This window comes from Typha angustifolia, chromosome 1, assembly GCF_048772165.1.
Source record: "Typha angustifolia cultivar Huaian chromosome 1, ASM4877216v1, whole genome shotgun sequence".
In the NCBI taxonomy this organism is placed as follows: Eukaryota; Viridiplantae; Streptophyta; class Magnoliopsida; order Poales; family Typhaceae; genus Typha; species Typha angustifolia.
The window spans coordinates 10,030,920-10,058,541 of record NC_133239.1 but is presented as its reverse complement, the minus strand read 5'-3'; the positions used below and the strand labels follow the sequence as shown (position 1 = coordinate 10,058,541).

Genomic DNA, 27,622 nt, shown 5'->3' with positions numbered 1-27,622 from the left:
TATAAACAAAAAAAGCTTATCCAAAACATAAATTCATTTATGACAAGCATATTGTAGCCATGATAAAATTTTTTGAGAAGCAAGATGGGATCAAGCGAAACCCCCTAGAGTAAAATGGTATTGTGGTTGGTCTCCTTCGTTCCTTTCCGCGTGCATAGCGACGCGACATTAGTAGCCCCGTTGGCCGGCAACCACTCGAAGATCCCACCAAAGTGCTCTATCCTATTGGATTCCACCAACCTCCTCCCTCATCTCCTCTGTCATACACTGGCTGCCAGCACCGGAGAAGTGACAACGCCAACAAGCAAGAATCCATCTTAAGAGCCTGATAATATTAAACAGGCAATTTGGACCCAAAAAATATCTTTGGCCGCTAGTGTCACCAATGCTGTTATCGAAAGCCAATGCTGTCCTTCCTTTCCTTCCCTGACTATCGAAAGCCATGAAAGTCCCGCATGTAGAAAAAAGTTTAGTCGCCGCGGCATGATCACCACCCAGAACAAGCCAAATTCTATTCTGAATTAAAAATAATAATTACATCCTTAATTTAAAATACATATATTGACATTATTTATAAATGAAAAAAAACATTATTTCTAAACTATGTTGATTTCAGAAAATTAGTTTATTGAAATCTGTCACTTTATTTCAACCAAATAAGTGCACAATATTTTTTTTAGGCTAAGTTGCTCCAAAATAGGCGAAGCCAAAGCAACGGCCAACTTGTGGATTGATCTCAGTGGCGGTTCAATTTCCCAAAAACACCCTTACCTTTTAGCTTTTATTCCTTTCTCGTCCTTCCCCAGCCTCGGACTCTCTCCAATCCGACTCCATCCACCTCCTTCTCCCCCATTTCGCATTAAAATAAAACCCTAGCTCTCCTCTCTTCTCCTCCTCCCTCGCAGGGAACCAACGGCGAAAGATGTACGCCGACCAGATCGCCACGGGCCGCAAGAGATCCATCAGGGACCGCCTCGACGGTGATCTGCCCGACGACTTGGGCCGGAGTAGAGCTGGGAGCGGGAAAAGGTCCGAACTTTTGTCTCTCTCCATCTATGCACTTCAATTCCTCGCTTAGGGTTTCGGATAGAGTTTTTTCTTTAGTTCATGAAGTAGCCCTTTTATGTATGGTTAAAAGGTTAGATTTGATCAGTTAGGAATAGTCAAGAATGTGGAAGATTGCTTAGTGACATGCACGGAGATGAATATTTCCGTCATCCAAAAGATAGTTCAGGGCGTTAAGTGATTTTCTTCCTCCCATACTTTCTTTTCACATTTAATGTCAATAAATGAGGTTCCTTTACTTTAGCTTGGTTCTGATTGCACGGTCTTGACACTTTTGGATCTGTCAAGAAAAATATTAGATTTAGGATTGGTCTACTATGTTTAAGTATGTTTACTATCCTGATATTTCCTTAACGTGAATATTATTTTACTAATTGGTTGGGGTACTTCTTAGTGATCAAATGATACATAAGAATGCATTGTTGATGTTCTTATATTAGCGAAGTGCTGGACATCTCAGTGTTAGTTCCATTTCCTACATAATTATCATTTTTTGATGTTCAGTTGTATGGGATAATAGAAACATAACAGTTGAAGTTTAAACACTGAAAGCTGTTATTATGTTGAATATTAATGCTTTAAGGGTTGCGAAGCAGTGTGATAAGAACACACCTTAGAAGCTCCTTTCTCTCCTCTTCGGTTTTTCATATGTTTCTATTATGTTTAAATGTGTGGACTGTAGAGATTGGCCTTTCTAGAAGGAGTTTTTTTTTTGGTAACCTTCAAGGAATCTACAGTTATATAGTTGGCCATGACCATGAGATAGAGACATCAAATGTGGAAAATCTAGTTTTATCTTTATTGAAATAAGTAGTACCTTGGTTAGTTGCTCTATATATTTCTCTTGTGGTGGGTAGAAATATGAGTTTAGATCCTCCCTAGTAATCAGGGATGTCTAGAGACTCCATCTAACAGCACCTCTATTTCTGCTACATGAGTGCGAGCTATGATAATGAGTAAGTGTGATGGGGTTGTCAGATGAAGTTTGACCTCTTCATATGAATGAAAATTTAGTTGGCAGCTCACTTTATCCTTTTATGTATTGTTTTACTAGGTGCTCGTCTGTATGAACTCGTTTATCCTTCACTCTTTGGTAATTGAAGGTCCTTTTTGGTGCAACTATTGATAGCCCTAGGCAAAAGAGCAAGAAATAATTTGGCTAAGTGATGTTGCTTGTTCCACTCAGTTGCCTGTGTTGCTGGCACTTCCATAGGCTAAGTTCTCATCTTATTGAAAGAATGCACTTATGCACATCTCTGATAATTTGTAAGTGGGTGGAGGCATGCAATGTGCCTAACATTTGGTTTTATTGTATTATAAACTTAAATCTCATAAAATTTATGGGCTGCTGGTATGTTGTCTCCTTTACTCTCCATTTCTTTATGTTTTTTTAATGGATATCTCTCTTCAATTTGCTCATCCATTCTCACTTATCGTCCAACTCTTTGGTTCTGCAATTAAGATCACGATAATAGAAAACAATGACTGTCAAACTAGTTGCTCTTTTACTTTTCAATTTATTATGATATGCTTTTGAAAGGACTCCTTTTCTTTTGTTTCTGTAGAAGCTAGGCTATTGGAGGTGTAAATCTATTAAAAGAAAAAGTGGACAAGAATGTAGTCTTAGATGTTTGCTGTAGTATTGACCTTCAATCTGCTTAACTTTGTTTTACAACAGAAAAGTTTAAGCTAAGTTTCTACTGCACTAGAGATTTCTGGAATATCTTTTAAATTTTTTAAGAGTGTCTTTTGATAGTCTTTGACTGTACCTTTCTCTATTCCTCTATGGTTTGATTCTTGATCGATTATATCTATCTTTCACATCTTTCACATCATACGCTATATCCTTCACTTGAAATGGTAATGTGGCAATTTGGGAATACTGGCCAGTTATAGATGCTATACTTGACTACCTTTTTGACTTTAATTAATTTTATTGTCCTGCAGGCAACGCCAGAGTGATGACAAGTGGAAACATGATCTCTATCAGGAGGATGGAGAACCTCAAGCTTCAAGTATAGATTGTTGAAGTATCTTCAATCATGATGAGAAATATGTCTCTATTTATTATGATTCCCTAATGACTTTTAATGTCTATGGCTCTATCTTAAGAATCCATTGGACCAAGAGATTTACGATTGAAGCTTCAGAGGAAAGGCTCACAGCAAGTAAATAGTGGTGGAAGGGCTCGAGGAGTCCGAGATCTTCGTGAGAAGTTATCAGGTACAATGCACACTCAACCGCCAAGTAAGGATATCACAAAAGCTAAGTCAGCATCACAGGTTGCCAAACCATTGAGATATGATCCTCCTATTGAAGCACCTATAGTAGAATCTAAAAAAATCTCCAAACCGACTTCTTCTAAGAAGTCTCAGCAGAAGGTAGTAACTTCTCTGTAGACAAATATTGCACAGTTTCCACTCTTGGTACTTCTATTTTTTGTATGGATTTGCATTACCATGAGCTTTAGCACTATAACTGTTGGCTAATGCTCACTGTAGATAAAATTACAATTGATTTGTTCTTTTTTAATCTTTGAACTTTTTTGCTTGCTTATTTTTTTAGGTATGATTACATTGATTTGCACTGTTTTGGAAGAGATTTACTATACACTATTTCTGTATGGTAACCCGTAGTGCAGTATATATATATACACGTGGTGCTAAATTGGCTTTCGCCCAGAGCGCTGTAAGCTCTTCTATATGGAAGATATTAATGTTTATGTAACCGGATGACAAAAAATTATGTACGTATAGGTGTGTAACATGTGTTCTAGCAATCACATAGGATCATGGTTGACACATTCTCCCATTAGTAGAGGTGGTAAATAGGTTAAAGAGGGCATACATTAACTATCCAAACTTAATTTCCCTTCACCAACAGTAACAATTTTAAAGAGACAACACAGTTTATTGAACGATACCTAGTTAATATTTGTAATTGTGATATTCATAAGCCCTTGATTCTCCTGATCTCAGTTCTATCTTCTTCCTGAGAAATCTCAGATGATATCAAACTCCGGTTATATTTCTTGTAGATGTCCTTATCCTTCTATAAGGGTAAGTGAAGAAATTACATAGCGCTTGATTTGAAATTGTTAAAGGTGGATTCTCTTTGCATAGGATGAATTTGTCATTGTGCAAGCATTTGTAGGATACTAGGATCACAAGTGTAATCCATTTGCAGGATCACACTTGTAGTACAGTTATGGGAAGCAGCCTTTCTAGCCAGGAAGGAAAACTAAATAAATTAGACTTGATATCTGATGTAATCCTAATTGGAGGAGCTTGAATGAAAAGTAAAGCCTTTATACTATAGAAGTCATGCTTATGTGAGGCTTGTAAAAGTGTAGATAGTGATAGTCTGGGATGGCTAGAGATTTAGCAGGAAAAAGGAAACTGAAATTTTTTATTGTTGGAAGAGACCTTTGAATATTACCTTAATCAGGTTAGAGTTCCTTGTTTAGCTTCATGTGTTGGAATAACTTGTATAAGATGGACCAAATAGTTGATTTACTCTAGTTGGACAAGAAAATCTGGAAATTCAGTCCGAGCAGGGCTTTCCAGATCATTGCCGTCTTTGCGATTTTTGACTCAATTTGACATCATAAGCTTTGTATGTCGAAAACATTTGTCTAGTAGACATACCTCACAATGATGGGACAATCCATAAATCAGCAGCCAATCATTTTGTGGCGATATAATTGCTTAACTTATCAGGCAACTTCATTTCCCTTTGTTTGATATATTGTATAGAGTATTAAAAGAATAGGCAAATGTTTTGCTGAAGCCCACAATGTTGCTGGCTTGCTGCACTATTTTAGCTTTGGAGCAAATTAAGAAACTAGAAATCTTTTTTCAAGAATATTATGGCTTCATCGTTGGTATATTTTAGTGCTTTTCGGAATAAAGCTCCAAAGTTCAAGTACTATAAGAACCAGTGAAATAGTATGCATAAGATGCTGAATTTTTTCTCATCGTTGGCTTTTGTTTTTTAATTGTGCCAGGATTAAGTTATGTCCTTCCATTAGAATAATGGTCATAGCGTACTCTTTATTATACATGTGCATACACCTGTCAGTGTGGATTAGATCTTGTAGTTTCTCAGAAACTATTCTTATCCTTGCTATAGTTCAACATGTTCGGATATCTAGTAAATGAGTTTGTTCTGTATGATCTGTCAGTTTTAGCATTATCCATTTTAAGGTCAAATTACAGAGGATGGACTATTTAGTCCTTCCTGGAACTCTTACTTTGCAATTACTTATTTATGGTTATGGAAATATTATGTATTCTCTTACAAGTACTTGCTATCCTATTTCCTTTTGGAAGCTTCTGAAGTATTTAAAATCTCAACATCTTCTTTTACACTGTGCAGCCTGAATCATCGGTTGATGGTTTCCTGAGGTCTCTAGGCCTTGAGAAGTATCTAATAATTTTCCAGGCAGAGGAGGTCTGGCTATTTTGTGATATATGCTCTTTCCTCTCCAGCATTATTTAGCTTTTGTTGTGTGACTATTTACAAACCTGATGCATTATCAGGTTGACATGACAGCTCTGATGCACATGACAGATGAGGATCTCAAGGCTCTAGGAGTTCCAATGGTATGCTTGTACCTCTTGAAATCTTCATTTTGCTTCCCTTAGGATCCCAAACAATGCTATATTGCAGCCAGTGAATTGAGTTTTAATGAAATACTTTTGCATAGCTTAACTCCCTTTCACCTTACCAAAGATTTCATGTAGTGGAACATTTTCTCCATCGCTTAGTATGTACATATATTTATATACATTTTCTAGGTAATCGGCCAGATAAGATTAATTTCAAAAATGACCTCTAGACCTACATTTCTATGAGATTATGAGATTAATTTTAATGAAGAATCACCCTGTTATGTGTTTGCTACTTGCAACCCAGAATTTTCGTGCTGGGGCCACTATAAAGTTTGGTTTCTTGTTCCAGTTTGACTGGTGGGGAACAACGTGGTTCAACATGCCTCAAACACTTCTTTCTAAATGTCCTTTTTAATTCACAATTATTATATAAAGCTAGCAGATGTGCTTTAACAAAAATACACTCTCATTTGATACTCTTACTTTTTCATTAGTTTATGCTGGTTGTTTTGCCAGTGCACTGTCAATTGAGAAGGTCCAGTTTTCCCATTTCATCTCAAGAGTTTTGCACAAATTAGACGGAATTTGTATTAGACATGGATATCGATCTACAAGATCCATTCTCTATGATCATCAAGTATAATTTCTTATGCTTCTGTTGGAATTTGGATTGGAGAATGACACATGGACATGGTCCTTGAGAAAAGCTTTCCTGCTTCTAGATGTTCCTTTTTAATGATACTGGTGCATGCCTGTTATTAAATAAAAAGGTATCCCAGTATCCCACTATACATGGTTCTGAGAGTTTTACTAGGACAAGAAATGACCAGCTTTAGACCCTTGTTACTGGAGAGGTTGCTTGCATCATATCATTATTAAATGTGAATTATCAATATACTATTAAGATGTCTAAAAGCATAACTCAGTTGCATTTAATTTCTTCATTTTAATTGTAGAAAAAATTTCTTCAGTCAAAGACAATATTATTCCTCTGTCTCTGTCTTTATTTTGTTATTTTGGGGGTTTTTTCAGGGTCCAAGGAAAAAGATACTTCTGGCACTGGAATCCAAGCCCTAGCATTTGACTGAATTAAACTAGCAAGAAGCTGAGAGTTATTAATTCTCATCTATGGAGCTTGACAGCTCCAATATGTTTGAGTAATGTCCGCCCTTAACTGGAGTATAAGATTAAGCTGCTGTTATTGCTGTTATCTCAGCTTATGCCTGGTATGCAATGCTGAGGGTTCTACTAATCAGTCATGAGATATTGCAGAAAGTGTTCATGTGCTAATGCAGCATTTTTTTTTTCTTTTTTCTTTTGCTTGGCAAAACACCTGTGGTTCATCCAACTGATCGAGTGACTTTTGCTTATGTAAATTTGACTTGACTGAGGTGGGTTAGATGTTCCCTGTTAGCAAGAAAACTGGTCTCTCTTTTCTTTTCCCTTTAGGAGTGCTATATTTATTGGCTTGTATGAAGGAAAACTACTTATTTAATGCTTTTATGCTCATAACTGCCAATACATGCAAATTCTAATTTTCATTTTTTGGGTATTTGAAAGGTATGCTTTTGTGGTTAGTGAAATACAAATGAATGAACTTGTGGAGATGGTGGGAAAGCAGGGCATGTTTTATGTTTAGATCATCAAAATGCCTCATATTTGCATGTATAGTCTTTAAAACCCATAAATTTTTGTGTATACCCCTCTAAACTTATACCTGCCCTTCGAGCATTTTGCATGGAGTTCGTTGTCATAATTCAAATTCTCATCAGTTGCATTTTTCATTACAGAATTACTCAATTGTATTGTTTTTCAGATCAAAGTGTCCTTGTTTTATTTTCTGGGAGAGAAACCTCTACTTTTTATAGTTCATCCTTTTAGAGAAGATTATCACTTTAAATCCAACGAATTAATTGTTTTTCATCTTCTCTTTCTATTATAATATTTTATCTAAATCAATTTGTAATTACTGTTTTACAACTCATATGCTCAGTTGCTCACTATTTTTTTTAACATATTAAATAAACTTATGTTTTTTTTATAGCAGCGGATCACAATACTCAAGAATATAAGTCTTTTTGGTGTTATAGTTCAAATCTTTATGATATGAACTTCCATTGGTATTATTTCAGATAGTTTACAATTTTGAATAACTTTATTTCTCACAATGATATTTACATTCAATCTTACTGAGGACTAACAATTATTCTGATCATATTTTTATTATCTCTAACTCGGGTCGATATTATTTAAGTGCCTAGTTCTCATTGTATGTGTCATAGTTGTGACCGGAGCCGGTGATCTTCCTCATCCTCCTTTTCGCTGGCTGAGGACCGCCGGCCGGCCAAAAATCCTTAGCTAAGGTGATGACAAGGGAAAACTAAAAAAAGTCACATAACTCGTTCCAAATGTAAAATTGATCAACTAAAGAGAGAAGGAGACCTCACCGACGGAAAAGGAGTATAAGGAACACCTATAGCTCCTATCACAGTCGAGGGAGAAAAATGAGAGAAGATAAATAGCATGGTGTGCGTGAACTATCTTTTTTGCGTGAACTATCTTTTTTTAAAGAACAATTTGCATATAACACTCTGTCTTTTAGTAAAATTATAAATTAAATATTATATTTTTACTATTTACGAATCATGCTGTATTTTAACGCTTAAGTTAACTATGCTAAAATTATTGTGCAAATATCCTTAGAAATAGAAAAATTTTAGTCATTTTAAAATTAAAATATGTCTACTTAATAGAATATTTTCTATGTACGTACATCTTTATTAAATTATAAAACTCGATTTATAAATAATAAAAATATAGGGTTTAGTCGTAAATTCGTTAAATGCAGGGTGTTATATGCAAATTTCCGTGGAATAAACTCTTCCTTCTTGACAAACGCCACCTTCGTTGGTACGACGTCGTCACTCCCCCACTTGGCGACCCACCCACCGTCAAGCTCTTTCCTCTTCTCTTCCTGTCCTCTCTCCTCCATCCCACTCCTTCCTCTCAAGTCTCATCCACCTCTAACCCTTGGAATTAGGGTTAGGGTGTTGGTTTCTGTAACGTTATGGCGTATATTCCACCCCACAAGCGCCACTCCAAGACCTCCGATACCGCCACACCCATCCCCGACTCCCTCTCTCCCCGCTTCAAGCAAACCCTAACTCTATCCGGCGGCAACCGCCGGAGAAACCACTCTGCCTCCTCCTCCTCCTCCGCGTCACCCCAAGCCGGCAAGATTCACTACGCCGCCCACTCCATCTCACGGTGGTGGTCTTCTCCCACCGGGATCCCGGAATCTTTCCGCTTGGAGCCCTTCTCCTGCGAGTTAATCGAGCGGAACAGTGGCGGGAAGCCTCTGATTCTTGCGTGCGGTGGTGGCGAAGCGGAATTTGGAGAGGAGGGGGAGATGCCGTGGGTGGAGATTGCGCGTAGGATTGAGACGGATATTGTTGCGGCTGCTAGGAGGGCGAGGGAGGAGGTGGTGGATTCGAGGGGCGAGGAGGTTAAGATGTCGTTTGTGGCTCGATTTGGTAAAGTTCTCTTTCATGGGTATGCGTCTTTCTTCTTTGCTAGTACTGTTGACTGTTGATAGACTAGTTTTGAAAGAAACGCCATTTCTTCAAGTTGGAAAGAGGCGCATTTTGTAGCTTTTAGGCATTTTTTTTTGGCTATGTTGATAGTCTTCTTCAGTTCAACTTACAGTTTGGTAGGTACTTTGATGTCAAATGTGCTTTCCCATAATATAGGGACTCTTCTGTTTGCTTAAACTCCATCAAAAAAGCTGCTTCAGCTGGAGAAGGTACGAAGAATCGAGTCCATAAAACATTCTATACAAATGTGTCTGATGAGTACGTGAAAGATATTGAGCGATTGGTTATAAAGAAAGTCGGACTTGAATTTGCGTTGGAGAAAGAGCATTACCACGTTAAGGTACTAAATTGCTTGCCAAGTTTTATATCCTCAATCTAGATGGAGAAAACTTATTTCATGTAGTTGCTTTCTCATCAGCGTTCACCTTTCTTTCTTTCAATATTAGGTACTTGACAAGCATCAACCTGATTCAACTATATCATGCAAGTGTACAGTGCAAAAAGATGGAAAACTTAAAGCTTATAAGGTACACACACTTTCTGTTAGATTACCAACGACTCTATTTCTTGCTTCTACTCTATATAGTAAACATATTAGTGGTATTAGGTATTCCAGTAAGCTAGTAGGTAGTGATTCGTATTTTCTTCTTTCAATATTACTGTTTTCTTCTTTCTACATGCTCTTGGAGAATCTGATGATATTTCTACCTAACTACCTACCGCTTTCCCCTTCGCTCGACTAGCTCCCTTCGTGAAAGGACCTCCGCTCGCCTACCGCGCAACGGCTTTCGCCTGAGACAAGACTTGACACCTTGGAATTCATGTCCCAACCAAGACCTTAAGAAGTTAGCAAACCCTAGTGGTCCATAACAATCCTTTTCCTTTTTTTACTTCAGCTTGACTTTCCATATGGGACTATTCCTCTTGCATGTGATATGTAATATGCCTTTTTCTTCAGCTTACTGTTTCTTATGTTAAATCAGTATTAGATGAAAGTAGTTCTGCTGCCTAGTAGGTGTTGATGGATCCTCACTCACTATAAGGGAATAATTATTGTTAATGTTATCCATTAATGGATATTTGTATCACTGGTGTTTATGGATCCTTATTCGTATCTATCTAAGAAAGTAAAAGTTCGTCTGTGCAATTGTTGTGAAGTGAAAATTGTTTGGCAAGGATAGCATAGATAAGTGCTTCATCCCACATTTACCTCATGAGTCATGCCTTGTAGGGCCTAACTGCCTATATCTACACTTGAATCTCTAGCATTCTTCATGATCGGAGTATCTACATATTGTTTGACCCATGGAATAAAATTTAAACTCATTATATTCACTGATTATACAGTGGTTTGTAAAATCTCATCCTTATGTTTACTTCTTTAATCACCTATAAGTTATTTCATCTTGTCCTTTATGCCCCACTTGCTTACAATCTTGAACATTGTTGTTTTGTAACATTAATCTGTATATTTATTGTAAACTGCATGTTCTTTATGTGAGGAAAAGGCAGATGTAGCAGTTTACCATTTTGTCCTTTATTAGTGTTCATTTCGTCCCGTATAAGTTCCTACCTTATCGACGTAGTTCTTTCTTGAATTTGTTTCATATACATTATTACACTTTCATTTTCTCAAGTAATTTATTGTACATTTAAGGAGCAAAATTACAGGACATCACTAATTACTTATTTATGCCCTTCTGGTTCTTTGTAGATTGAACTAAACCAAGTGCGACACATGGTGGTAGATATATCTTGTCTTTATAAGGACTTGGACCTCAGACTGATGTTGGTTACTAAGAAAATGTTGAAAAATTTGGATGTAAGTTCTCATGTATTGTACCTTAGATGTGTACTGTTCCATTTTTATTCTAACTTTTCTACTAAATACATTTTCTCCAGGATGAAGTGGAAAACGGCATGAATAAACTAATTTCTTCAGCAGTTATTGATTCAGATGTTAAAGGGGGGCTTCGATGGCCTTTGGGGCAGGAGTCTGCTACTGAAAGGTTCAACATTATTGGAGTATGGCATACAAAATATAAACTTTTTAGATGTCAAACATTGAAGCTTAAGGTGAGACATGCAGACCGATTTGACTATAGGACTTCGACTGGGGAAGTGGCCAATGAGGTTACATTGACGCCTACTGAGATAGGTGACCAATTAAGGGTAATTATCTTCTCTCTCGATAATACATTAAGATGTTATGAACTTTATCCAAGTTGGTCAAAATTAAATTGCAATTTTTTCCAGTACTGAGGTTATTTTTTATTCCATATAAGTTAAATGATATTTCCTATTAGTAGATATTTGCCTTTTGTTTTGTGAATTCAAAAGAGATGAATTTCCAGATGCATCAGGTGGCCTATTACTTTATTTATTCAGACAAGCTTATAAGAATAAAGTTTTATTATGAACGGCAACTAGAAAATAAACTGTTTGATTCAGTGTGATTTCTGGGCTTCTGATCATTGCAACTTGTCTTTTGAGAGATAATATTTTCGGCATGTGGCCATACACAAGGTTGCCAGTTTTGGCCCTTGATCCTATCTCAAAGCCAATCAGTTTTTGGTTGGTTTCGGCTGAATCAGTCGAAACCCAATCCGTATCGCATGCATTTTGGCAGAAACAAATTAATGTGGGTTATCTAAATAGATTGGAGACGGACCTTATGGTTGGACCTCATCCTCGATGAAGTCCCCTGACACTAGTCCTTAAAAATAGAAGGCCGGTGAGTTTGAATAGTGGGAGAGAGATAGAGAGTGAGTTTCCTTTTAGGCTTACTATTTAAATAATTAATAACTTATATTTTTTGTTATTTTGTAATTATAAGATTTTTCTGTATTTTAAAATAATGTTTAGAAGTTTTGGGTGATTAATTGAAATCCAATACTGGCAGCTGAAACAGATGTATACGACCAATTCCAATTCTGATTCTGATATTTTGAACCTTAGTCATACATAATTATCATAATTAGATCTGATATCTGGTCCTAATACTTCAATATTTGCCTGGTACTCAGTAACTATGTAATTTGTGCTTGCATTTCATTGCAGAGTGGCAATCTGGAGACAAGCAATCTTGCAGATATGGTTCAGGCAGCCTTAAAAATGATATGGGGTAATTTTCTGAGCTACACTATGACCCCTTAGCTGTTCATATATAGAAGCTTTCTTCTGTATCTTTCTGTAAACAATATTATCTTTGATTCAAGAGGCCAATTGCGTGTAAAATATGTGTGTGGTGCTTGTATTACATCCAATTGGATGTCTGGTACGTTTATATATTGTCATGTTATCCTGAAAGGAAAGAATAGAAGAAATTGCTTATGATGATTTCATTTTCCATTGTCTTTTCTGTTATCAATGGGCAATGGCTTGAGCGATTTTGAGTTTTTGACCAAAGTACTACTAAGAGAAAAATAATTCCTGCAGTATAGCACTGATCAAACTATTTTCAAAACTACTATAATTTTTGCCAGCTCAGTAAATCAGTGTTTGTATATATGTGTATTACATATGAACCATTTTTTTAGAAAGAGGTTTATAAATCACTTTCTAGGAGAGCAATTTTCTAATCGCTTTTCTTGACAGTTTTTTAGCATAGTGGCATAGTGATTAATCAAATAAGAATTGCTGTGGAAGATATTGATTTGTTGAGCTGGCAAAAGTTACATTAGATTGAGAAATAGATTAAATAGTGATGTACTGTGAGAATTATCTTCTCTGTAGTACTTTAGTCAAAAACTAGAGTGATTACCGAGTAGATTCTACTGTATAGGTAACAAAATTGAGTTTAGATTTATTTAATAACAATAAACAAACTATCCAATTATGCATTACATGTGTACTCATACATATTTTTATTTTTTGTGAAAATATATGTAAAATAGCAGATCTAATTAGAAAACAGGTTACAAATCGGCTAGCTTTCTGAAAGAATAGTCCATCTTAATATTTTGCTTCACAGATATTCCATTTTAAAATGAAATTGCATTACTTAAGAACTTTGAGTACAAAAGGAGCCGCTAACATTATCTTAATAGTAAGAGGGTAGAAACTTTTTCTCTCAATCTGTGTTAGCTAGCTAATCTGCACCATGGTAAACATGATTCATTATATATATATATATATATATACATATATATCTGAGTGTGTGTGTGTTGGTATTGATGTTTGCCTTTATGGACTTCCTCTCTTTTTACAGGGTTGGGCTATCAAAAGTATTTCGATTTAGTTTGAAATTATGCTCAGCTTGAATCTAAATAAGTCTAGGATATATATATATATATATATATATATATATATATTCATTTATTTATTTATATATAATATTCAGGGTTGGGCTGTCAATAGTATTTCGATTTAGTGTGACATTATGCTCAGCTTGAATCTAAATAAGTCTAGGCTTGATCAGTCTTCTCAAGCTCGAAAATATTTCTCGTCGTTATGCCACAGTTCTCCCCAAAGTTTTATTTACGTCACTTAACCTTTTCATATTTTTTAATTTATACGTAAGTAATTAATTTTAATCTACAAAATAGAATATCTTTTTCGGTTCTCAACAAAAAGTATAACAATATTATGTTTTATCTCCATCTCAATCTTCTTCACTTTTATATTTTAAACGTGACAATCTTAAAAAAAAAGAAGATAATATAAAGAGCAAATTGGTTAAGAGTTTAACAGCTTTAAATGTAGTGCTACCTTTATTGTTAGTTTTGAATTAAAAAAATTAATGATTGCAACTAGATCAAAACCATGGAGAGTAACACAAGTTAAAATTCAGAAGTGTACTTTAAATTTTAGCCAAAACTACTACGTAAAATATATATTATTAAAAGAGAAAACTTTACAACGATAAAATAATTATATATTGAGCAAGATTGAAGTCCAACCTTGGCACAAGTAGTTTGCTTTGGTTTCAACCTAAGTTCTAAGCCACTAATGTTACACCCGTTGTGGCATTATCTACCCAAATAGCCCACCAAATTAAACCAAACTTGTCGATCACCCCCAACTCTACTTCATGGCTCCCTACATAAACCTATCCATTCGCTTCTCTTCCATGCAAATATAGTCTTGGTCAATATTAATAGCCGATCGGGTCAAATTATATCTAACAACCTACCTCTCAAGTTGCTCGACCTCAAAGTTTACCGACAGAGGATTGGCGATCGATTAAAAATCCCTAACTAAGACAGCAACAAGTGAAAACAAAAAAAATTAGTTTACGTAACTCAGTTCAAACGTAAAACCAACCAAATAAAAGGAATAAGATCTCACTAATAAAGGGGAGGATGAGAAAAATCACTAGCTCCGATCGTAACAATGATGCAAATAGAGGAGAGAGAATTAGTGAGAGCTTGCGCGAAGAAGAATACATTGAGTGAGATAGAAGAGAGGGAGAAGATAAAAGAGTGAGGGGTAGGGCATATACACTAACATGCGCCAACCTTTCCCTTTTCTTTCTTTGTGTATGTAATAAAATTACTTATAAATTTACTATTTTATTAATAGGTACAATAAAATGGGCTGTTTCGTAATTAAGTTTGAGGTGAGGTCCATTTGTATAAATAAAGTTTGCGAGAACGCTAGTTCTTAGTGAAGAAGAGCTCAGTATGCACCACCTTCCTTCGTTCGACGTCGTCACTCCCAACTCAACGACCCATCGTCAAGCTCCTCCCTCTGCTGCTCTCTCCTCCTCTCTCTCATCCACCTCTAACCCTTAGAACTAGGGTTAGGGTTTCGGTTTCTGTAATGCTATGGCGTACATTCCACCCCACAAACGCCACTCCAAGAACTCCGATACCCCCACACCCATCCCCGACTCCCTCTCTCCCCACTTCAAGCAAACCCTAACTCTAACCGGCGGCAACCGCCGGAGAAAGTACTCTGCCTCCCCCTCCTCCGCATCACCCCAAGGCGGCAAGATTCGCTACGCCGCCCACTCCATCTCACGGTGGTTGTCTTATCCCGCCGCGATCCCTGAATCTTTCCGCTTGGAGCCCTTCTCCTGCGAGTTAATCGAGCGGAAGAGTGGAGGGAAGCCTCTGATTCTTGCCTGCGGTGGTGGCAAAGCGGAAATTGGCGAGGAGGATGATGGGGAGATGCCGTGGGTGGAGATTGCGCGTAGGATTGAGACAGATATTGTTGTGGCTGCTTGGAGTGCGAGGGAGGAGGTGGTGGATTCGGTGGGCGAGGAGGCTAAGATGTCATTTGTGGCTCGATTTGGTAAAGTTCTCTTTCATGGGTATGGGTCTTTCTTCTTTGCTAGTACTGTTGACTGTTGATAGACTAGTTTTGAAAGAAACCCCATTTCTTCTTTTAGGCATTTTTTTTGGCTATATTGATGGTCTTCTTCAATTCTTCATAATATAGGGACTCTTCTGCTAGCTTAAACTCCATTAGAAAGGCTGCTTCAGCTGAAGAAGGTGCGAAGAATCAAGTCCATAAGACATTCTATGCAAATGTTCCTGATGAGTACATGAAAGAGATTGAGCTATTGGTTGTAAAGAAAGTTGGACTTGAATTTGCGTTCGAGAAAGAGCATTACCACGTTGAGGTACTAAATTGCTTGCCATAGGTGTATTTCCTCCAGTAGATGGAGAAAACTTATTGCATGTAGCTGCTTTCGCATCAGCGTTCACCTTTTTTTTTTCTTTCAATATTAGTTACTTGACAAGCATCAACCGGATTCAACTATATCATGCAAGTGTTCAGTGCAAAGAGATGGAAAACTTCAAGTTTATAAGGTACACACTTTCTGTTAGATTACTAATGACTCTATTTCTTGCTTCTACTCTATATTTTTGACATATCAGTAGTATAGGTATTCTAGTAAGCTGTTACGATCCGACCATATGGATTAGGTTTAGTCAAATCGAGTCGAGTCAAGTTACTTAGTTAGATTTATCTTATTGCTTTGAATTTTAAATAAATTAGATATTTTGCATGTGGATCCGATCCGCTAGATTGGACCTATCTAGCGGAGTAGTTTTTTATGTACCATGGCACGCTCGACCACTAGAAGGTCTAGCTAGTTTCATTCTACTTGGAGAGTGTGGCGATTAGATGGTACCAGTTGGCTGAGCGGACTCGACCATTTAAGTCTTGGCAGGACTTTGCGGATGCAATCTGTGCTTGGTTTGATCCGACCCAATACGAAGATTTTTAGGCCATGGTGACTAAGTTGACTTAGTCAACAACAGTTTGAGCTTATTAGGAGGAGTTCGGGCGGAATTACACCCGAGTCACTAACTGGTCTGACTCGGCTCTAAAGAGTACCTTCATTAGTGGGTTCATGCCTAATATTCAAGTTAAGGTCAAGACTTTGAGGCCCACTACTTTTGACGAGTTATTCTCTTTAGTTGTTCTAACGGAGTCCAAGTTGGATTAGTTAAACCAAATCTACAAAGAGGAGAGAAGAAGATGGCCCAAGCCCACGGCCTACTCGAGATGGCATCTGCCTTGACTTAGCCTACGCCGACGGTTTAGCCTAACCGACAGATGATCTCGCGTCGCTTTGTACTTAATGACTTAGATGAGTGTCGAAGAAAAGACTTGTTTTTTTACTGTGACTACCAATTTATCCCCGGTTATAAATGCAGGCGCCAACCATCCCACATTATATTTCTAGGTAGACTCAAGGAGGATAAACTTGAATTCACTGATTGGCACGACAAACTGTACGAGTACAATGATGTAAGAGAGTAGTTACCTTGAAAGTAAGGTATCAGAGCCGTGGTGGATTGTGACGATCCAACCATATGAGTCAAATCGAGTCGAGTCAAGTTAGTTAGTTAGATTTATCTTATTGTTTTGAATTTTAAATACGGATAATTCGCATGGGATCCGATTCGTTAGGGATTTTTAGTCCTATAAATAGGAGGGGACATGTGTTGATAATTATCATGGAATAAATATGAGTTTATCAAGTTAATATTTTCGTTTTTATCTTTTACCGTAGCCGTTAGATTGCCTTTATCTTTCTAAGAGTAGATTATAGCCCTAGAAGCATTCTGACCTTTCAAACTTTAACCATCTTCCTCCACCAGTAGCCACCCTACCTTATGGCCGTCCACCATTACTCTTGGCCAACTGCCACAACATCAGATATTTCTTGTTTTGCCCTATTTTACACTACTCTACTATTTTACTAATATCTTTTCATTCAGACATCAAATTCGCGTGAAACCAGATCTATTAGAATCCTAACTTCCGAGACTAGCTCCATATAAATTTTCGTAATTTTCTTACATTTAGATCGGTCCAGATCGGGTTTGTAACATAAGCTTGTAGGTAGTGATTCTTATTTTCTTCTTTTAATATTACTGCTTTCTTCTTTCTACATGCTCTTGGAGATTCCGATGATATTTCTATATCAAAGTTGGTTCCTGGATTAACCATTGTATTCTTCAGTTCTCCTTTCAGATTTTTGACAACTACTAAGGTGATCAATTTTCTTTGTCAATTGAATCCCTTAGGAGAGTAGCCTGGGATCTTCAGTTTATTAATTTGATACCGATTTTTAGAAAGATAAGAGTTCATTCCATGGAGAAAAGACATGACACCTTGGAATTCATGTCCCAACCAAGACCTTAAGAAATAAGCAAATTCTAGTGGTCCATAGCAATCCTTTTTCTTTTTTTACTTCAGCTTGCATTTCCACGTGGGATATTCCTCTTGCATATGATATGTAACATTCATTTTCTTCATCTTCCTGTTTCTTATGTTAAACTAATATTAGATGAAAGTAGTTCTGCTGCCTACTAGATGTCGACGGATCCTCACTCATTATACAAGAATAAGTAATGTTATCCAGTAACAGATATTTGTATCACTGGTGTTTATGGATCCTTATTCCTATCTAAGAATGTAAAAGTTCGTTTGTGCAATTGTTGTGAACTGAAACTTGCTTAGCAAGGATAGCATAGATAAGTACATTCATCTCACATTTACCTCATGACTCATGCCTTGTAGGGCGTAACCATCTATATCTATGCTTGAATCTCTGGCATTCATGATTGGAGTATCTATCATTTCAAATTGTTTGACCCATTGATTAAAAAATTTAAACTCATTATATTCACTGATTGTACAGTGGTTTGTAAAATCTCATGCTTATGTGTACTTCGTTAATCACCTACTTAGAATCTTGAATATTGTTGTTTTGTAACTACAATTATGTATTGTAAATTGCATGTTCTTTAAATGAGGAAAAGGCAGCCGTAGTAGTTTTACCATTTTGTCCCTTATTAGTGTTCATGTATGTTCTTTATATGAGGAAAAGGTAGACATAGTAATCTACCATTTTGTCCCTTATTAGTGTTCATGGAAGTAGAGACTTGACTTCCTAGTTCCTACTTTACCAACATAGTTTTTTCTTGAATTTGGTTCATATACATTTTCATTTTATCATGTAACTTATTGTACCTTGAAGGAGCAAAAATACAGGACATCACTAAGTACGTATTTCTGTCCTGGTTCTTTGTAGATTGAACTAAACCAAGTGCGACACATGGTGGTAGATGTATCTTGTCTTTATAAGGACTTGGACCTGAGAATGATGTTGGGTACCAAGAAAATGTTGAAAAATTTGGATGTAAGTTCTCATGTATTATACTTTATACTGTTCCTTCTTTTTTTTTCCAACTTTCCAACTGAAATACATTTTCTCCAGGATGAAGTGGAAAATGGCATAAATAAACTAATTTCTTCAGCAGTTATTGATTCAGATGTTAAAGGAGGGCTTCGTTGGCCTTTGGGACAGGAGTCTGCTACTGAAAGGTTCAATATCATTGGAGTGTGGCATACAAAATATAAATCTTTTAGATGTCAAACATTGAGGCTTAGGGTGAGACATGCAGACCGATTTAACTATAGGACTTTGACTGGGGAAGTGGCCAATGAGGTTACATTGAAGCTGACTGAGATAGGTGACCATTTAAGGGTAATTATCTTCTTTCTCGATGTTACATTAAGATGTTATGAACTTTATCCAAGTTGGTCAAAATTAAATTGCAGTCTTCTTCCAACGGTGAGGTTATTTATTATTCCATATAAGTCAAACGATATTTCCTATTTGTAGATATTTGCCTTTTGTTTTGTGAATTCAAAAGAGATGAAATTTGCAGGTGCATCAGGTGGCCTATTACATTATTTATTGTCAGACAAGCTTATTGAAATGAAAGTTTTTTTTATTATGAATGGCAATTAGAAAATGAACTGTTTGATTCAGTCTGATTTCTGGGCTTCTGATCATTTGCAACTTGTCTTCTGAGAGAAGTGCCAGCAGCCATGGAAAAGGCAACATTCATTGTGGATGATATTTGTCTGCATGTTGTCATACACAAGATTAAGGTTTTCAGTTTCGGCTGATCTCGATTCTGATCCTAATATTTCGAACCTTAGTCATACATAATTATTATAATTAGATCTGATATCCCGATTCTGATACTTCAATATTTGCCTCATGCTCATTACCTATGCAATTTGTGCTTGCATTTCTTTGCAGAGTTGCAATCTGGAGACAAGCAGTCTTGCAGATATGGTTCAGGCAGCCTTAAAAATGATATGGGGTAATTTTCTGAGCTACACCATTGCCTCAGCTGTTCATATATAGAAGCTGTTTTCTGTATCTTTCTGTAAACAGTATTATCTTTTGATTCAAGAGTCCAATTGCATGTAAAGTGTGAGCTGCTCGTATTACAATTGGAGGTCTTGTTGCCATTTTATCCGGAGAGGGAAAGGCTAAAAGAAATTGCTCCTGATGCTTTCATTTTCCATTCTCTTTTCTGTTATCATGGGCAAAGGCTCCACTGATTAGTGAGTATAAAGTGCTGTCTACAGGAAAAATAATTTCTACAGCATGACACTGTTCAAATAATTTCAAGTACTGGGTATCATTTGCTTTAGAAATAAGATTAATTCTAGAATATGTAATCCAATTTATTATTTCTAAAATAAGGTCTTTATTCTATGAATAATTATTTTTATGTTTAGTTATATAAAAGTATAAAGTGAAAAAAAAGATAGAAAAAAGAGTTTTATTTTTTATGAAATTATTATGAATACTTTTTGATTTGATATAAATTAGGTTGGTGTGATAGATATTAATGGTAAATTAGTAATCAGATTAATGTGATATAATTTTGATGAATAGTATTTATATTCTAGAATAAAGTTATTATTATATTAGTTGTTATTATAAAACAAAGAGCTCTATTTCAGAATAAAAAAAAATTATATTCCTAAAATGAATAGGGCTTATGCTTTTTGATCGCAGTCACAGCAATTTACTGAACCATCTTATTTTTCATCTCAATAAATATCGTAATAGTGTTTTGTTTTTTCTTTTCATCTCAATCTTTTTCACTTTTATATTTTAGACGTGACAAATATTAAGAAAGAAAAGATAATATAAAGAGAAAATTGGTTGAGAGTTTAACTGTTTTAATGTAATGCTACCTTTGTGTTAGTTTTGGATAGAAAAATTAATGATCGCATTAGATCGTTACTAGGGTTAAGTAACACGAATTAAAATTCAGAAATGTACTTTAAATTTCGGCCAAATCACTACGTAAATTCAGAAATGCATTAGCTACCCAACTAGCCTACCAAATTGAACCCAAATTCAACGTTTAACCCTAACCCTACCTCATGGCTCCCGATATAAACCCATCCATATACTTCGCTATCACTCCCTTTTATTCCTTCCCTTCCCTTTCCTTCCCTTTCCTTCTCGCATCTCTGCAATCTGAAGCTGGTAAAGCGGCGCCGGCGGTATCCTCCATCGCCGAACGCCTCCTGAGGCCAGCCAGATCAGAGCCGTCGATCATCCGACCGAGCAGATCCCTAATCCTCCCACGGATCCCGCTCTTGTCAAGATCCGATACATCTTACTTCCCCGTTATTCTTATTCTCCTTCTTCTCTTAGTTTATTCATTCCTTTCCCGTATAAAAATCCTGCTTTTCCGAGATCGCTGGTGATGTGGTGCTGAGAATTGTTTCTAGGGTTTCTTTGCACCTCCCATAACCAGCAAGATCGATTCTAGCCTTACGCTAGCGGGTGGTTTTGGTTGGATTCTTCACCCCGTATCACCCATGCCCAGGTTAGAACAAAATCATATATATATATATATATATATATATATATATATATATATAGATATATATATTGCTGATTACCTGAGAAATTATAGAAATTTCAATGGTGTTTGTTATTCTTATTTTTACCAATTTATTTGGGGGTACCAGGCATAGTCAGGTGTCTGCCCTAGATCCGATGGCTGATACAGTTACATGCCTGGGAGATCAACGGTGGCTATCGTTACGCGCGCTGCGTACCTCAATCATGGCTCGCGTACATCATGGCCTCACATTCTGAGTAATAAAAATATATATAGGAAAAAAAATTATTTTACCCCCTTTTTTTTGGTATTATTTTTATAGTTTATCCTCTGTTTATTTGGGCTAATCCAATGCATTCTTGTTTTTTTATTGTGTCATATTGAACTTTCAATAGTACCAAATAATCTAGCTAAAATTAGATCACAGTAACTAATGGAGACAAACAAAATTTTAATTATTGAATCTTGTTTGGTTGCTAATGACCATTGGTTTTGAACAATATATGTGTTAAAGATCTCCTTCCCTTCTTCGTGGTGTCCATGACCACGAATCTTGTCACTCAAAAAACGGGGATGTAAGAAAGTCCTTACTCCTAAGGAGTAAAAAAAGAAAACTAGAGAATTCTGAATTCTAAGAAACTTCTTTTAGAGGTCGTCACATACCTAATATTTTCTAGGTAAATTACATTTTATCTTGTTTGGTTTAGATTAATTTTATAAAATCTGTGTACTTTCAATTTAAAATTTTAATATTTTTTAGTGTTAATTAAAGAACGATTGTTGTATTTTCTTATCATAATTGTTCATACCATTAGTTGAATTTAAAAATCTTTATTAGAGATAAAATTTTAGAAGATTATGTAAGTTCTTTTAGATTGATTTTCGATAAAATTATAAGAAAAATTTTGAATGTATATATGTTTTTATTATATTTTTTGTTATTTAAAATTTGATTGATATTATTTAGATATGTTAGAAAGTCATATCTAATTTTTTATAATTGTCTCTAATTAGGATTTTAAAATTTGACCAATAATTTTATAAACCATTATGAAAAAGATAATAATTTTATTTTAGTTAAGAACATATTCGTGTTAAGTGCTTAAGTTGAAAATATATATAAAGTTTTCATTAAAATAATAAGAGATTTATTGTATTTGTAATAATGTCTTCTCTTAGTGTCTTTCTTAAGTTTTAGGTTGCACTTCTTTCTATTTAATGTTTTCATTGTAAATTCTCCATATTTTACTATTTTTTGATCAATTTGCACTCGTCTTTCTTTTTAAAAGTTTTGATAATTTTGTTTTTAAAATTTTTTCAATAACTAAGAAATATGTTGGTCTAACAACAAGTTACATTGGTGTAATGAAATGAATAAGTTTTCTAACGTATATAAAATAATATAGATTAGAGTTTATACGAAAAAGATACGAGTTAAATAATATTATTTAATATTTTACTTATTTTTTTATATAATTTTGATAAATAATATTTTATGTTTGTTGGAAAACTTCAGTTAAAATTTGAATTTCTTCGGTTAAAGTATTATCAAATTGATCATTTCTAGCCTTTATATAATTTCAGTTAAATTTTTTTTATATAATTTAAGTTAAAAATTGTTTGTAAAATATTATTGTTCGAAGTTAATATGAAAACATTTATATGAAAGAGTGAATAAAATAATTTTGTTCATATCTTTTTAGTATAAACTTTGATTGACATTATTTTATATGCGTTAGAGAATTTATTCAGAAATTTATAATTTTATCTATAATGAGTATATTTGAATTCAATCATTTTGATAAATTAAAATTATTTTAAACATTATAACTTAAAAAAAGGTCTCTTTTATCGGTGTCCTCATCCTCATCCTTTTTCATCCTCCTCCGGCCTTTGCAACCTTTATCAAGAAATCGTCGTTGTTGCCTCCTCCTTTATCACCTACAAGCTGGTGTTATCGCTGCCACCTCCTCTAATTGGGCTCAGCTCGGGCTAGGTTTGGCTTAGCTCAAACTCGACTCAAGATAAGCTGAGCTTAAATCCCAAACTCGCTCAAAATTAATTACAAATTGAGCTTGAGCTAAAGCTGGCTCACTCGAGCTCGCTCGGTTGGACTCACACTCTTAGTGAAAATATCATTTTAATGCCCTTCCATTTAATAAACTTGTAAATTCATAGAATTTGAGCTTTGGGAAAGAGAAATAAAAGATGGGGACCAGCGACAAACTCAAAATTTATAAGCTTAGCTAAATTGATATACAAGTATGTTTCATATACATTGCTGTACGACTACGATATTACATGATCATATTAATTATATGAAGTGAGGATAGGAGGTATCTAGAGAGTGGAGAGTGGATAGCTGTTGAGATACATGTTGCATTGTTTGCATTTTTGGTCGACTTAGTGGATTAGCTTTTAAACATTGAAGGGTTATATTGATTATAAGTAAGATTTAACTTACAACTTCAATTGTAGGTAGTGATAGACGTGGATCTAAAATATTCTCCAGAAGTGTGAGTTCAATGGCCGCAGATGATAATAGATGTAATCAAATCTTGAGGATGAGCTCCCACAAGCACGATAAGTGCGATCACTCCAAAACTTTACATGTTGCATTTCTCGATCACCATCATTGTATAGGCAAACTTTATAGAGTATCATAACATAAAGTTTCAGCAAATTAAACCTAATCATATTAAAACCCATAAGAAAAAAGTTTTGAAATATGATAGATAGTTTTACCCAACAACAATTATGATAACAACTTTAAGAATTAGGTTATGACACACAATTATATATTAATATTTTTAAGCTATAATATATGGGTCAAATAATAAATATTCATATGATAGAATAAATGACACATTACTTGTATCTTCATACTATGGAAAAGAAGTGACATATGATAATACATGGACTGTCTTAATTAGAATAAAATACAGCTATTTACCTGGTGAAATGTATCCCGCTGTTCCTACAACCATGGTCCAATTGGTTGAGTTAGACTTCAAAATTCTAGCTATTCCAAAGTCCGAACACAAGATCTAAATTTTGAATCAAGTAAAATATTGTTGCTTGTGATATCTTGATGAACTATGGAAGGATAACAATTGTGATGCAGGTAAGATAAAGCATGAGCTATGGTAAGACAATTGTATCCCGCTGTTCCTACAACCATGGTCCAATTGGTTGAGTTAGACTTCAAAATTCTAGATATTCTAAAGTCTTGACACACAAGCTCTAAATTTTGAATCAAGTAAAATATTGTTGCTTGTGATATCTTGATGAACTATGGGAGGACAACAATTGTGATGCAGGTAAGATAAAGCATGAGCAACATCTCTAATAATATTCAACTTTATAATCCATTCTAACTCAATGGCATATGCATAGACTTTCTCTCTCCAAGTGCTCACTAACAATAAGCTTGTATTGATCTATTGAACAATAGCTAGAAAGCTTCACAATATTCCGATGTTGCGTTTCAGATAGTATTTATATCTCATGATGAAAAGATTGGTTATCTATGGATCTTTCTTCTTTTATTTTATGGATTTTCTTCAGAGTAATTATTTTTCCTGTTGGTAGTGTAACTTCTCCTACTCTTACTTGTCTTAGTAGGGTGATTTTGTAGACAATTCCATATGCACTAGTGCAAATGCAAAACTTGTCATCAAAATTTTCTGTTGTCTCAATGACATTTTTATACAAATTTTTTCCATCAATGTTTCCTAGCAGAATATTATGAGTTTGTTTACTTTTAAAATCCTTCAATGTAGTTGAAGGGCTTGAACTCAAGGAGTCAAGCCAGGTAGCTCGTCGTATAGACCTTTATTATGGGTGAGCCACTCTATCGGTGCTTTCTTGAAAAGTTGGCTATCAGGAAGAGAGTTCCAAATCATTATATGATAAGTCTATCAATGATAAGCTAATCATATATTGAAAAGATGTTGGGATAGATCCGATTAATGCATTATGTGAGAGATTCAGAGCTTATAGCATAATTAGTCTACTTAATTGGGATGGTATACTTCTAGAAAATGAATTATAACTAAGATCTAGTAATTCTTGTAGATTTACTAGATCACCGATTTGAAGGGGGATGCTTCCATTTAAATGATTGTTGCTTAATTTTAAAAGCCAAAGTTTATAACAACCTCCAAATTTGCTATGAATCGGTCCACTTAGGTTGTTAGCTAATAGGTCTAAAATCTCTCTGACCTTTTCGTCTAATAAACTTGTAGATTTAAAGAATATGACATTCACCCTTTGGGAAAAAGAAATAAAAGATGGGGACTAGCAACAAACTTAAAATTTATAAGCTTAGCTAAATTGATATATAAGTATGTTTCCTATACATTGCTGTAGAATTACAATATTACATGATCATATTATTATATGAGCTATTCGGAGAGTAGATGGCTGCCGAGATACATGTTGCATTGTTGGTCGACTTGAAGGATTAGCTTCTAAACATTGAAGGATTATAATGTAAGATAAAGTTTTAGCAAATTAAGCCTAATTATATTAAAACCCATAAGAAAAATATTTTGAAATATTTTAGACAGTAATACCTAATGGCAAATATGACAATAACTTAAAATTTAGGATATGGCATTCAATTATATCTTAACATTTTTAAGCTATAATATATGGATCAAATGATAAATATCAGAATGGTAGAATAAATGACGTATTACTTGTATCTTCATACTATAGAAAAGAAATATATGACATATGATAATACACTTTAGAAAATATCAATGCAAAAATTTCTTAATTAGAATAAAATACAACCATTTACCTAGTGTGACGTGTCCCTTCGTTCGTGCAACCATGGTCCAATTGGATGAGTCAGGCTTTAAAATTCTAGCTATTCTAAAGTCTAACACATAAGCTCTAAATTCTAAATCAAGTAAAACATTATTGCTTGTGATATCTCAATGAACTATGGGAAGAGAATTGGAGTGAACAGATATAATCAAAATTGTGGAGGAAGGTTAGAACTGGATAAATTGGTAATTATCCGAGGTTGCGACGGTCGTTGGAGGATGTCAGACAGCTAAGGATGGTGGAGGATGACCATAAGATAGGGTGGCTTGTGGAGGAGAATGGTGGCTAGGGTTTGGAAAGATTTTAAAGTTAAGATCTACTCCTAAGATAAAGACGATCTAACAGCTACGGTAAAAAATAAAGGCAGAATAATAAATCAGCTAAACTCAATATTTATTCCACACCTAGAAATTGCCCTATTGTGCTCACATTCGTTTTATTTGAATTAAAAATAATAAGCAAATCTAACTAACTAATCGACTCAACTCGTCTCAACTTAACTCGATTGGCTCAACTCCATGTGATTGGATCATATTAATCTACCATGCTAGCGACACCTTATCCTCAAGGTAACTAATCCCCAAAGTCCTTATACTTGTCGGGTCGATTGTGCAAATTAGTGGACTCAAGTTCATCCTTTTCAAGCCTACCCAGGAACATGACGTAGGATGGCTGGCTTTCTGCATTTATGATTAGGGGTAAAACAGTCATTACATTAAAAACACAAGCATTTCTTTCTATACTCCAAGTCATTGGGTATAAAGCGAGCACGTGATCTGCAGGTGGTTAGGCTAAGTCGCTTGTGCAGGATGAGCTGGAACAAGGGAAGTTAGCTCAAGTGGGTCCTTGGTGTGAGTCGCCTTCCTTATCTCTTCTTCACAAAGCCTGTTTAGCTGGTGTTGTGACAAATTAAGTAATATTTATAAGTGCACGAATCTATGGAATAGATCGGCAAGTAAGATATCAATCCCACGAGGACTTGTTTGAAATTTTAAGTGCTTGAAAATCTTGAAAGTAATTTTAACATACTTGGAAAACGGGTTTAGGAGATTTATAGAAAAGGAAAATCTTTTTGTAGATTTTTTTTTAACAAGCATGAGACAAATAAGGTGTTGAAATTTACTTTGTAGACAACACATTCTATTTGGCTAACCTAAATCTCTTCTTTTCTATAATTCACCAAGAAATCAATCACCGGTGGATTGAAAGATTATCTTTGAATAAATAATTAAGTTATTCATTCATTTTTAGAAAATTTAGAGTAAGAATTTTAAATCATTAGATATATTCTTTTTAAGAAAAACAACTAATATCCAAATTCTAAATAACAAATTTAGGCTTTGTCCACGCTAGGAATAGAGTGAAATAGGAATAACAAAGT

At 35.1% G+C, this 27,622-nt stretch overlaps 3 protein-coding genes across 6 annotated transcripts; all 3 read left to right on the top strand.

Annotated features, from left to right (window-relative positions):
- The first annotated feature begins 804 nt into the window (after positions 1 to 804).
- Positions 805 to 7,173, top strand: LOC140766768 (uncharacterized). The gene is made up of 6 exons (XM_073106408.1): positions 805 to 1,029; positions 3,013 to 3,080; positions 3,178 to 3,446; positions 5,443 to 5,517; positions 5,607 to 5,669; positions 6,711 to 7,173. Exons 1-6 carry the CDS (start codon positions 923 to 925, stop codon positions 6,753 to 6,755), a joined length of 627 nt encoding a protein of 208 aa, XP_072962509.1. The 5' UTR covers positions 805 to 922; the 3' UTR covers positions 6,756 to 7,173.
- A 1,424-nt stretch (positions 7,174 to 8,597) lies between these two features.
- On the top strand, positions 8,598 to 12,610 carry LOC140767067 (uncharacterized). Of its 2 annotated transcripts, XM_073106834.1 has the most exons (6): positions 8,598 to 9,230; positions 9,428 to 9,611; positions 9,718 to 9,798; positions 10,986 to 11,093; positions 11,174 to 11,443; positions 12,332 to 12,610. In XM_073106834.1, exons 1-6 carry the CDS (start codon positions 8,746 to 8,748, stop codon positions 12,425 to 12,427), a joined length of 1,224 nt encoding a protein of 407 aa, XP_072962935.1. In that variant the 5' UTR covers positions 8,598 to 8,745; the 3' UTR covers positions 12,428 to 12,610. The 2 variants fall into 2 exon arrangements, with proteins under 2 accessions (XP_072962935.1, XP_072962945.1); XM_073106844.1 differs by lacking the exon at positions 10,986 to 11,093.
- A 2,317-nt stretch (positions 12,611 to 14,927) lies between these two features.
- On the top strand, positions 14,928 to 20,153 carry LOC140764559 (uncharacterized). 3 transcript variants are annotated; one of them, XM_073103193.1, is made up of 7 exons: positions 14,928 to 15,527; positions 15,656 to 15,839; positions 15,949 to 16,029; positions 18,771 to 18,878; positions 18,957 to 19,226; positions 19,791 to 19,854; positions 19,948 to 20,153. In XM_073103193.1, exons 1-7 carry the CDS (start codon positions 15,040 to 15,042, stop codon positions 19,962 to 19,964), a joined length of 1,212 nt encoding a protein of 403 aa, XP_072959294.1. In that variant the 5' UTR covers positions 14,928 to 15,039; the 3' UTR covers positions 19,965 to 20,153. The 3 variants fall into 3 exon arrangements, with proteins under 3 accessions (XP_072959294.1, XP_072959286.1, XP_072959280.1); XM_073103185.1 differs by having other exon boundaries at positions 19,791 to 20,153; XM_073103179.1 differs by lacking the exons at positions 19,791 to 19,854; positions 19,948 to 20,153 and having other exon boundaries at positions 18,957 to 19,488.
- The last annotated feature ends 7,469 nt before the right edge of the window (positions 20,154 to 27,622 follow it).

Bases quoted from the DNA above. Each gene is read 5' to 3' on its own strand.
- LOC140764559 (XM_073103179.1), top strand. From the start codon at position 15,040: ATGGCGTACATTCCACCCCACAAACGCCACTCCAAGAACTCCGATACC. The intron at 15,528-15,655 runs GTATGGGTCTTT...TTCATAATATAG, and splicing joins GGTAAAGTTCTCTTTCATGG to GGACTCTTCTGCTAGCTTAA. The intron at 15,840-15,948 runs GTACTAAATTGC...TTTCAATATTAG, and splicing joins AAGAGCATTACCACGTTGAG to TTACTTGACAAGCATCAACC.
- LOC140766768 (XM_073106408.1), top strand. From the start codon at position 923: ATGTACGCCGACCAGATCGCCACGGGCCGCAAGAGATCCATCAGGGAC. The intron at 1,030-3,012 runs GTCCGAACTTTT...ATTGTCCTGCAG, and splicing joins AGAGCTGGGAGCGGGAAAAG to GCAACGCCAGAGTGATGACA. The intron at 3,081-3,177 runs GTATAGATTGTT...CTCTATCTTAAG, and splicing joins TGGAGAACCTCAAGCTTCAA to AATCCATTGGACCAAGAGAT.
- LOC140767067 (XM_073106834.1), top strand. From the start codon at position 8,746: ATGGCGTATATTCCACCCCACAAGCGCCACTCCAAGACCTCCGATACC. The intron at 9,799-10,985 runs GTACACACACTT...GGTTCTTTGTAG, and splicing joins GAAAACTTAAAGCTTATAAG to ATTGAACTAAACCAAGTGCG. The intron at 11,444-12,331 runs GTAATTATCTTC...ATTTCATTGCAG, and splicing joins AGATAGGTGACCAATTAAGG to AGTGGCAATCTGGAGACAAG.